The 12,210-nt window shown below is 43.8% G+C and overlaps 1 protein-coding gene across 17 annotated transcripts in view; it reads right to left on the bottom strand.

Annotated features, from left to right (window-relative positions):
- Positions 1-12,210, bottom strand: part of NCAM1 (neural cell adhesion molecule 1) — a 242,774-nt gene that overhangs the window by 14,708 nt on the left and 215,856 nt on the right. For 6 of the 17 annotated variants that reach the window (XM_034754512.1, XM_034754513.1, XM_034754514.1 and 3 more), the window contains one exon: positions 10,274-10,454. In XM_034754512.1, coding sequence (XP_034610403.1) covers positions 10,274-10,454 — 181 coding nt within the window. Of the gene's footprint in view, positions 1-4,652; positions 7,023-10,273; positions 10,455-12,210 lie in introns of those variants that run through there. The other 11 variants (XM_034754515.1, XM_034754518.1, XM_034754520.1 and 8 more) reach the window with 3 other exon arrangements.

The raw sequence follows: 12,210 nt of genomic DNA, 5'->3' as shown, positions 1-12,210 counted from the left end.
TGTTTAGATCCTGGACGTTATCAATGGAGCCTCACTAAGTGCACTGGCATGGCTGTTGCCTGCTTCGCACTGACTAGCCGAGATGAAGAACACTGGAATATTCTTTAAAAATGTCTCGGTGTGAACTTTAAAGCATTTCCTGGTTCTCATTTAATCCATTTTAACCACCTGTCATGCTGTATTAAACCAGGACAGAATGAAGGATGAGAACAGCCTGGAAGGCACCTGCTTGCAGACTTCCAAACACTACCTTTACTAATTTGATCCCCAAAGCCTCCTCTGGGGTCTCTTAAGTAGGATGGGCTAAGAGTGGCTGGGACAGCCAGGAAAGGGTTAAAGAGCTACCTGCCTGTCATATGACCAGGCAGGAGGTGTGGGGCAGAGAGAGGTAAGGGGAAAGCCGCTGGGAGCTGCAGCCCCTTTGGGCAAGGGAATCCTTTCATTACTGCGTTACACATTTATGTTTGGAACAATAAGTTGTATATGGAGACGAGGGCCTGAAGTAGACTTGGCTGTGGCACTGGGCCTTTCCTCCAGCTTATAGTGACTCGAAGATCTCCCAGACCGGCCTTGGTTTAGTTAGTAAATCTAATTCTTCACATACATTGCAATTTTAAAGGTTCAGAGTCTGTGGAGATGCACGTAACACTTGAGGAGGGTTTTACTGTCTCTGGTGGCCCCATGAACTTGAAATAAATTGTTGCTGTTCCTATTTTTTAAACGTGTCTGGAATTCTTTTGTTTTTTGCAAGGATCAAGGGAGACATTTTACTTTTTATTCCTACAACTGGTTTCTGGTTAAAATAAAGGGACCCACAACTTTAAGCTCTACCCCGTTACTGCACCCCAATGAATCCAATATGGATTTGTATTCAAGCACTCTGACAGTCAGGAGAAACCCCATTTCTTCCAATGGAGATAAAGCCTCTTTTTAAGAAACTTCACGGGGGTGTAAATGGGCGTCTCTGAGTCGTTTAGTGGCAGGCAGTAAAAATGAAGCAGAAGCACAATACATAAATAAAAATTGCTGTTGTCATGCACATTGGATCAGGCCAGGAACCACCTCCACCAAAGCCCATTGAAGTTGACAGGAATCTTGCCATTGACTTCAATGAGTGCTGGATCAAAGCCTTTCCCTGGAAATTTGGCGCAGGGGCTGTCTTTTTATTCTGAGTTTGTACAGCACCTAGCACAACGGGGTCCTGGTCCATGGCTGGGGCTCGTAGGTGCTAAGTAATACAGACAATAAATAATAATACAGAAAGCCGTCTAACATATATGGCCCATTCCCATATGCAGAGCGTGTTATTTTCAAACTATAGACCCAAGTCAATAGCATAAAACTGTCCATTTTTCCCATGCATTTTTTTCTATTCTGGGGTTGAGCATGGAATCCTCTCTACAGGTCAAACAAAAGAACACAAATATTTTTAAAAATGGAGTCTTTAGTTCTAAATGAGTGGGGAAAAAAAACCCTTTCATTTATTAATCATAAATGATTCATCAACGGAACACAAGCTTCTGTCAAGACAGACCTTTCTAGCCACCCTCGCTTTACAACATACAATGAGAAGTCTCATAGGCTTTGCTCCTCACATATTTTACATGCGTCCATCCTGTCAAAGAGGGCTGTACCACTCAGATAGATCCTCTCAGCGGGAGGCCCAGCATAGGAAGCATAGGTGTAGGCAGGACAGAGAAAGGACAGGACTGGACAGAAACAGGCACGATTCACAGGCCGGAAGAGGGAGACAGCAATGCATTTCAAGGGTTCTGCAGTGTGTTTGGAGTCAGTGAGGAACACGAGATAAATGAATATTCATTTTGGTGCATCATGGAGAAAAGTACGGTGGATGCCAGGTGAGCATAACCTTTGCTATTAGATGATAATTTTCCTTTGCAGATACACCGCTACCTCGATATAACGCGACCTGATATAACACGAATTTGGATATAATGCGGTAAAGCAACACTCCAGGGGGGCAGGGCTGCGCACTCTGGTGGATCAAAGCAAGTTCAATATAATGCGGTTTCACCTATAAAGCAGTAAGATTTTTTGGCTACCGAGGACAGTGTTATATCGAGGTAGAGGTGTACTTAAAAGTATCCTTCAGCCTAAAAACACCCGATTAGAAGGATTTCATGGTCTCCTGTGTGCTGCATAACTTACATCAGAGAAAAGCAATAATGGCAAGTGCAAGCTACCATCCATCCCATGGGATAACAGCATCTATTTACACAGAGTGAGATTTGCTCACTTTAGTCTCACTTGCTGGTAGCAGAAAGACGTAAGGGCCATCGGCTGCTGCCCATGTGATGAGAGAGTGGCTACTGCAGTTTAAGTTACGAGAAGTGGGTATTTCCATGGAGTGCTAAAGGCCAGGTGTGACACTGCACTCCATAGTCTTCATAATGATGTTACATGATATGATTATGACATTGTTATGATGTATTTTATGCAAGATAAGCCATGTGAGATGTCACTGGAAAGGTTATTTTTTGCTGAAGATAATTATCCTACTTGTGTGCATGTATAATTCTTGTCTCTAGTTATGAATATCGACTATGTCTCTGCACTTCAAATGTAATTACACCTGGGGAGTGCCCACTAGACAAGAGGCTTTCAGTGTATAGAGAGGGTGGGGAATGGACCATTAGGAAAACAACAGGCCTTAGGAGAAGCTTATCTCCCACCTGGTGAGACTTCCTGTGAACGCTCCAGGCAGCCAGTGAGTGATGGCTGCTATGACTCTACCAGGACATGTGATCAGACCACGTCTCTAGACTCCATCTTGGGATGTCAATAATTTTCCACAGATCAGTCTGGGGACCAAGCTTTGAAACAAAGGGTTCCCGCCCTATGCAAAAGCTAGATAAGGCGGGGAGTGACATCATCTGAGGTTCTTTGCTCCCCACACAAGAAGACTTCTGCAAACACCTGAGGAAGAAAGACTGAACTGGGGGAAGTGCTGGACCCAGGCTAAAGGGATTTTTAGCCCGTGAATGGAACACCTGGGGATCCCAAGCTGTAAGCAAGTGAAGCTTTCCCCTTAAGAATCTGCAGCCTGTTTGTATCATCCGTTAGGGTGAGAATCTGCTACTCGTATCCAATCTATTTAGTATAATAAGCTTAGTTTGTGCTTTTTGTTTATTTGCTAGGTACTCTGCTTTAAATTGTTTGCTATCCCTTATACTCAAGTTGTTAAACTTATTTTTGCTTTATCTAAACCAGTATGTGGGAAATCATAACTCAGGGGCAAAGGCTGTTGCATATTCCTCTCCACATTGAGGGAGGGGGTGAATTTCATGAGCTTACACTGTACAGTTCCCTGTACAGCGCAAGACGGTATAATTTGGGGTTTGTACTCCAGAGAGGGTGCGTGCCTGAGGAGCTGGGAGCTGTAGCCTTCCCATGTAGGGGCTGGTCAAAGAGCCTGCATGTAAGTGCAGCTGGTTGTGTCCCTACCTGTAGGTATGCTGGTGAAAGTGTAGGCTGGAGGGCTTTGCAGCTTGCCACAGCAGCACAGTGTAAAAGGGAGCCCAGGCTGGTGGGTCAGGGGGGCTCAGTGCCCGTTCCAGGTGGCACCCCGGGGGGGAACCCGTCACACCAGGTTTACACCAGCATCACTCCATTGACTACAGTGGTGCTGCTTCTGGCATACAACGGAAACAAGAGGCGCATCGGGCTCTGTTCCATCTCTGGAGGGCACTTCCATTTGAATGAAAGAAGGGGACAATGGACATACAAAGAAAGCAAGAGAACAAATTCCTGCTTTGAAGGAAAATACTGAGAAAATCTAAATACCTGAGGGATGCGGGTGGGAGTTTACCAAGGCTGCCTTTTACTTGCGCTGCCCATCCCACACACTGCCCTCAGTTCTAGGGGCTGTTGCATCTCACTGAGCCCTCAGGGGAACCTGGAAAGCTTTGGAAGTGTCCTTTAGCCCAGCGAAATGCTGGATGGTGTTGAGCACATAGCTGAATCATAGTGAGCCTCAACAGCCACGGCACCGCAGCTACATTTAACGTAGCCACATGCCTGGATAGACAACTTTGAAACCAAGCATTTAGGGTTTAAAACCAGCGGCAGGACAGCAGCAACTGGAATTCCATTGGCCATGTGAGATCCTGCAAAGCCCTGCAGTTCATTCTGTGAGCAGCCAATGACACGGGGTTACTCTGTCTGACGGCTGAGGTCCGGGATTCCTTTTTGCAGGTACGATTTGCTCCCACAAATCTTGTGTTTGCAAGGTGGATACCTGCCTAAAAATCTGAGCATTTGTGCCACTCTAGCACTCCGCTCTGCACCCAGATTTCAACGGCAAGCACCAAAAGGGAGATGGCTGTTCTGAAAACTGTGGCCAATAAAGCAACAGTTACATGTCGGATCTTATCAAATCTTGCCTCTTACATGGGGCAAACCCCACGGATTGTCAAATACAATGTGATAATCCTTGTAAACTGGCAGCAAAGACAGCAGTGCCATTCGTTAGTTTTCTGGCTATAGAGGGGAAATTCTCTTTGTAAAAAGGGTTTTACTCCTGTATCCGCTTTACACAGTGAGTTAGCGTATTCTGGACAGCTAAGAGGAAGCCCAGGAAATGAGCAAGGAAACTCATCTACAGAATAAACTCAAATACATCAGACAGATCATTTGACTCATTATTGTTATTTTAATAATGGAAATGTGTAAACATAATAAAGGCCTGACTGATTTTCTACATGTAAACATTGCCATGTTAATAACCAATCTGATGAGATATTGTAGTATAAATATTGCAGGTGTGAACACACTAATTTAAATGACATGCCCACAAACTTCAAAGCATGGTATGGAACTGAAAGTGGCTATGGGAACTCAGGGCCCTTCGTTCGCATTACAGCAACTTTCACTGAAAACTACAGTCTTTATTGCATTAGGGCGGTGCAACGTAACAGAAATTCCCAGGAAACCACAGCAGCAAGTTCTGCATTTTCAGTGCTGGCTACTGTGCATATGGTCATATAACTGTAACTGTTAACACTAGGCACAAGCAAGACACACCGATATTTGTTCTTATGGCACCTCACGGGAGTGACCCTTGAGGCAGTCCCTGATGAGATTTTGCTTGGCCATAGCAAATGTCCTGAGTAGGTAGGCCTTCCCCAGAAACCTTCATTACATCTATCGAAAACTGTTGGTTTTCCTAATGAACCTCCATATGAAGTTGGAGTTAAATGCACATGTATCTACACCTCTCCTGCACACCTCATATGCATGCATATCGAGTGGTCTTCTGACTCTAAAGGCACCCGCATTCATCTCTGAGCTACATACTGATCTCACAGCCTAAGCAGAAGTGTATAAACACTGCCATAGGAAAGATCACAAGGGCTTTTAATGGACCTTGGTGTTGGAATATAGTTTATACAGCACAAAGCATTTAAAAGAGCATTTTGATGGTGAGATGTCCCCTTCTAAAGGGTGCTGTGTGTGTGTGTTAGAGAGACACACACACACACATCTGTATGAAGTTTTTGTTTACAATTCTAAATAGAAACTAATAGTGCAGATTCCAGTGAACAAAGTCTGACTAAATTTTGAACAGAGACAAGATATTATATGAAGTGCATAAATTTATAGCTAGACATGATTAATAGGGGATTTGGTTTGGTTTTGTACCCAACAGGAAAGATTTTGTGAGAAAGGAAATTAATCCTGTTTAAGAGCTTTGATAGCATAAGAGATTCTGTATAGAGGTTTCCTAACCATGTCCAAAACATGTTTCCAGTCTCATCCTTTTCTTCCCCAGGTCCTTGCAGAGAGAGAGAGAGAGAGAGAGAGAGCGCGCGCTGTGTTCTCAGAAAGGCTTAAAGGAGTGGCATAGCCAAATGGCTTTCCCCATTATAAAAACAATTCACGAGGGACACCGCATTAAAGAAAAGGAATGTCAACTGAAATTGCTAGAATGAAATGTGATACACAGGACTCAGAGAGGAAGCTGTATATATTGCATCAAATTACACCACAGATTAATCCTGTCTGGTGGAGTGTCAAACGCACAGTTAACCATGAATATTATTAAGGTTCAGTAATACCCATTTAGCCGGTCAGATTACTTGTTCCCAGCTAATCTTTTTAGTTAAAAGGGAAGAAAAGCTGTTTCTATACTGATTTGACCATACAGTAGTGGATAGCCAGACAGAATGTTAGACAAGCATCCACTGCAAATCTGTACACTCACAAGCTATGTTATGCTCCAAACCCCCATATGTCATGATCTTGAGATGCCTGATTACAGAAGGGCCAGTGAGGCTCCAAGGATTCAACCATGTGAAAGAAAAAATAAATGTCCTCAACACACATCTCAACAAGACACTTTAGGTCAGACAACTGCATCAGAGAGATGTTCTGATGACCATGTGTTTAATCCACGTGCAAAAGCCCTTGGAAAAAAAAGATCTCCAATTCAGGCATGCCAAGTGGCTATAATTGCCAAGTTTCTTTTTTTTTAACCTGTATTTAGGTATACGGATGGGGCTTTAGAAACCTTTTTATTATGGTTATCATCTTTGTAATATCATGCATAGGTATGAACAATGGTGATTGGCAACAGATGTGTGGAAATGTCAATAGAGACCAGGTTTTTAAAAGCTTTCAATATCAGACCTTCCTATAAAAAAAGCCAACAAAAGATTTTTTCTTTACATCCATTAAAAAAGGGCAAATTCATTATAAAGCAACACAAAAAAATGTTAGCGAGAAAACGCTTGGTTTAAACTTTTTTTTATCCTCATTACAAAATACTCAATCTTTCCAATAAAATGATCTGTTGTGTTTTTTTTTCTTGCACTGACATGATCCTCTGAACGAAAAACTATCGGCTTTCACACCCGGGTAGGAACCAGGCCTTTTTAGGCAAATTTGTATGTGGTTGTTTATTTTTGTTGTTGTAAAAAGTTTCTAACAGAGCAAAAGCAGAGTCACTGCAGAAAGAAGCAATGAAACAAAGGAGGACGACGTTGATGGGCTTCCCAAGGTCGCTGCAGGTGCCAAACAATGGTTCCCAGGAGGGAGAAAAATGGTTGTTTAAAACAAATTTGGTGCATGTGGCAAGTGTGGATGTTTCCCGTGAGGTCCAAGGTGACATGTATGACAACAGACACAGGAAAGGAAACAAGGGGGAGGGGAAGAGAAGAAAGAAAGAAAAAGAAAGAGAGAAAATAGATAAAAAGAAAAAAAATAGGTCAAATATAGAAAACATAAGAATTAAAGGTTTATTTAACTTAGTAAATTAAAATGGCCAAAGGTTAGAGAAGAGCTTTAGCACAGTAACACCAGCGAAAAGGCCGACTCGGCAGCTCAGCAATGCCAGAAGCAGCACAGCAAGTTAAAATTCAGGGGGTGAGGGGTTAGCCAGCAAATGGATCAAAATAAATGACGGAACAGGAGGCTCAAATGTGAAACATGAGAAAATGATTAGCTGGTATTTGAAAGGACAACGCTGCCTTTTTCTAAGAAAAGACCTTTTGGAAGCAGACACTGCACCTAACAGCCTGTCCAAGTCCTGACCCAGTGCTCACTGCACTGAGGGTTTGGGTAATAGATACACCTGATTACAGCCTTGCAAAAAGCAATATGGATGCAGGAATACCACGCTGGCTCTTCCTCAGAGAAATCAAGCTCCACTGGTTGGAGTCGTCGTAGACTACCCTCAAGCACACGGCTTCTATAACCATCTTTGTCCTTACAGTCAACTTGAGGACCCCATAAAACTGGCCCCAGGACAGTCTCAAGGGATTATATATAACAAATATATGCTTTGTTTACATGGAAGATTTTCTTCCTAACGTAAGAAGGAGCAATGCTGGGCTGGATACATTGACTCCAACCCCTGCCGTGGAGAAGTGGGTGGCTCATTTTGAAATCAAGAGGGAAATACTAAATAACTGGCTATGAAATAACTAAGTGACCCCAATGTAGAACCAGATCCTTGGCCGATGTGAACTGCCATTACCACATTGACTTCAATGGATTTATAGGAGCTGGAGATTTGGCCCGATGTTCTTCCCCGAGCATCTATTAGGGGAATCTGCCCACAGAGGCTCTGAGTCTGCTAATACGTCACAGGCCAAAGGTAAACCACTGCCCTAAACAAGAGCAAACAGCTAAAGCAGCAAAATCTTCTGCCTACTGCAGGTAACATGAATAATTTCATTGCATGATGCTCTCCTTCTCTCTGAAGCAGGCTTCCATTCTGAGAAGGCAGAGAGCCCAAGTGCTGGAGTACATTGGATCGACACTGAAGGAAACTACACTCCGAAACAAGGACCTCTCCTCCAAGAACTCACTTAAGATGATTCCCACTCATGTGGCTTGCTAGTATTTTGAACAGCAGCATTCAAAATGGCATAGTGATTCAAAATCTGGCTCCTCCTCTCCTTTTACAGTGAAGTAACAACTGAGGAGTAGTTCCGCTGAAGTCAATGCGGTTACATCAGTGAGATCAGAATAGGGCTATTTTAATCTATCTATGGCTTTATTAAGAAGCCTATAAACAATTTTCTCTCTGCACTCTGCCTGGCATTTCAAAGATTGCACTTTCACTGCTCCTGCTGTCCTTAACCACTTAACTGTTACCTGAATGTTTTCCCAGGTACGTTTCAGCATTCCATTGGACTGCAGTGGAACGCTATAGACAATGCCAGCACAGGAAATTTGCAGCGAGCCAATCTCAAGAAGGCTGAGGGAACTGAAACACTGTTCAGCACTTAGAAGCTTCCTCTTCAGTGACCCCCATGAGCACAAAGGAACTAATTTACTGCTGATCTCAGCCTACTGCCATTGGTTGCCTAGCCCTGAAATGATCTTATGCAATTCTCCACCTCCCTCCCACCAGTCTCAGTTGTCCTTCAAATGCATGAGGGTAATAAGTATTAGAGCTATTGAAAATGCAAAACTGAGGGTGAGTTGTTTAATGAGTTACCAAATGTCCTTCCATCTAAAACTACAGACCTGTTAAGCGCTCATCCCACTCTCTCTTCCCCCCCACACTCCCTTTCAAGCCCCAAGCATCCAGTGTTAAGAGGTCACACTCATTTGTATGCTTAATGCTGCCAGGGGGCTTTACCCAGTAAAGTTTTGTCATGCACACTGCACAAGCTCTCAGCTGCATCCCTCAGAAAGGGGAGGGAGGAACAGACCAAGACTCAAGGCTCAGCTACAGGACAATGTGGGGAGAATTTGCTAACTGCCTTGAGGGAAAAAAGTGAGAGAGTCACAGATAAAGCTCTAAAGAAAAAAATAAAATGAAATAACTTCCTTAATACAGATCATAGGCAACGATCGCAGCACGGATGCTCTTCACTCAGGCTATTCAATGCGGCTGTCTCTACCGCTCCAGCTTGCTAGCTTTCAGACTTGTACATCTAGTGTTAACTTAAAATCATAGCTGGTCCGAGGGTCTTACCCCCAAAGGGACTTCTGTGGCTGAATTATTATATGGGCCAAGAGAAGTCTGGAAAGGAGATTCTCCCAAACCTTCTCTCTCTCCTGCAGGCTACCAAACTGCCGGCAAATGTCTGTACGTTAGGGACTGTTTGGCTATTGCAGTATTTGTGATTGCACCATGTTTTATGGGGAGAGAAATCCATGAAGGATGCATCAGTCTGTCTGCAACAGCAGCTTCTAAAAGGACTGCTGACATTATTCAATTTCTTTTGCCTAATGGGCTACCCAGTGCAATTATTTTAGCAACAGGTTTGCTTTAGAAAGTGCTTTCATTTGGTCTCCGTTTCATTTAATAAAGGCCATGCAGCACAGAACAATTTTAACCACACCAGCCAGCTCTTTACGCCTTTATGCCGCTGATAACGGTCTTGTATCAGCAAACGAGCAAAAAGCAAGCAGAAAGCAGGTTTGAAAGGGCAATTCATGTTGTGAAAAGCACGATACCAGAAATCTGAATTTTCCCTTTGCCTTGGCTTGAATCAGGGACCCTATTTACTGGTTTCAGAAAGGCATTTTCTACCCAGCACTTTTCTCATCTGCATGTCTTGTTAGTTGATAGTGATACAACAGCAAATATTTCCTGTGAATAGTTAGACAACGGGTTTTCATGGAGCATTCCTACCAGGTTTTTGCTGTGCTATACGTATGCTTTGAATGGGTAACCAATTATGATAATGTCTTTAAGCAAGCAAGTTGTCAGGGTTTATTCAGGCACATTAAGGGATGCAGCATAGTTGCATTAATTGAAAGCAGAAAACAATGGTAAAGCTTGTGGCGGTCATACCTGGGATTACAGTAGGCTGAGCTGAAGTCCTGAAAGCATAGTGTGCAGGCTTGGATTTCCCTTGCTGGTTCTCAGCTATCACGTAGACCTCATACTCTGCATTCCACTCTAGGGACTTAAGAATGACGTGGTCGCTGCCAGAGGGGAGTCTGATCTCTGGTTTCCAGTCTGAGGAAAGCTTCTGGGGGATGGTGAGAGGAGAGAGGGGATAAAAAACACAGTGCATGGTCTTAATGGTCAGTTCTGAGATAGGAGGATGATCAACTAATAAACATCCCACATGATGTAAAATAAACAGGGAGGTTTTAAACAGGCACAGGGTTCTCAGACAACTCAGCAGGTGCCAAATGGGGAACCTACTGCCAGAAGCAGATGAATCTGTCCCTAGGAAGGGGTGGTTGATTGAGATCTTATGAAATTTAAGCAGCATCTTCCCTATTTATTTCCCAGTACAGAGCTATCGTGTCTAAAGAAAACCCTGCTGCTTGTTCCTCTCCCCTCTGCCTGACACCAGATCACACACCTGTTTTAGAAAGACCAAGCCCCAGACCCTCCACGCACGTTGCTGAAGTATGAAACATGCCCAGGATTTTCAGAGGATTCTTTGCAGCGCTGGTACATAGAATTCAGACCATTTTGATGACAAAGGTTTGCTTCCAAACCGAGGGCGAGCCTAGTTTACCAGTTTAGTCTAGTCTGCTCTCTTTAGTCTCTTGGAGATTTTCAAAGCTGCCTAAAGAGATCTGGATCCCTAATTTCCAATTTTAATGGAAACCGGGTGTCCAAATCCTTTAGGCAGCTTTGCAACCCTGTTACCAAGATATCCTGAGTACTCAGTCTCCCCTGAGCTTGCTCTTCTATGGCACCTCGATGGCGGATGAGGGCTGCCATTGTCTCAACTCTTGCACAGCAAAAATGCAATTTAAACCCCAGCAGTGAGTCCTGCTACTGTCACGGGGCAGCTCCTTTGCTCTCCTGCTCTTACTGAGCCAGTCAGAGCGGTGAAAGGGCAGTGGTGACCCTCAAAGACCAGCGGCTTGGTCTCTCCTCACAGACGAGACCGTGCCCCAGGAAATAAGTGATCCATAGAAAGGACAGGACTAACAAAAAATGATAAAATCATGTGGCCTCCTCAGTGGCCAGTTCGCATCCAGGATTCCACAGCATTCCGAAGCACATGCTGTCGGCGAACCCCATTTTATGGCAAAGGGGAAGCCCTCAGATGAGTGCTATGGTCAAGAAAGAAAGCATTCTTCTCCTAGCTCATCCCCAGCTGCATGCATCAATTATTCTACCTAGAGGTACTTGCATGTAAGTCATCTATTTATGGTAATATTTCAGGTCATTCACTGGGAGAGGGAAGCCAGTTAATACACAATGCAGTTTAGTGGGGCAGTTAAGGTGATCCACCAACAGATGAACAGAGAAGACAGAAATGTGCATCAGGGCTGGGAAAAGCACGAAGAGGCTGGAGAAAATCCCTTCTACAGCACCCAGGGCAGACAAGGCATAAGCCAGCAGTCAAGCTTGGGACAAGGTCATGTGGGCACATGGCAACATTTTTTTTTTTTAATGACCTGGTCATTAAAAACTAAGCGAAAAGGTTTTCATAGATTTTTAAGGCCAGAAGGGACCATTATGATCATCTAATCTCACTGCCTGCCTAGCACAGGCCAGAGAACCTCAGCCAGTAGTTTCTGTATCAGGCTCGTAATGTCTGCGGGAGCTATAGCATCGCTTTTTAAAAGACACCCTCAAGTGACGAAGAATCCATAACATCCCTGGGATTTACATCCCTAAAACTGGAGGTTGATAATGTGATGGGTTTAACCAGGGCAACAAGTTACAGCACACAAGCTTTCCATATAAAACATCATTTCTTCCTCCGAGGATGAGCAGCTTGTTGGTTTATAGGTGGGTCACTCATTTTAATTCAT

The sequence above is a fragment of the Trachemys scripta genome, chromosome 21 (genome assembly GCF_013100865.1).
Source record: "Trachemys scripta elegans isolate TJP31775 chromosome 21, CAS_Tse_1.0, whole genome shotgun sequence".
NCBI classification, from domain to species: domain Eukaryota; kingdom Metazoa; phylum Chordata; order Testudines; family Emydidae; genus Trachemys; species Trachemys scripta.
Note: the sequence above shows the minus strand (reverse complement) of the source record. Positions and strands in the feature narration are given on the sequence as shown.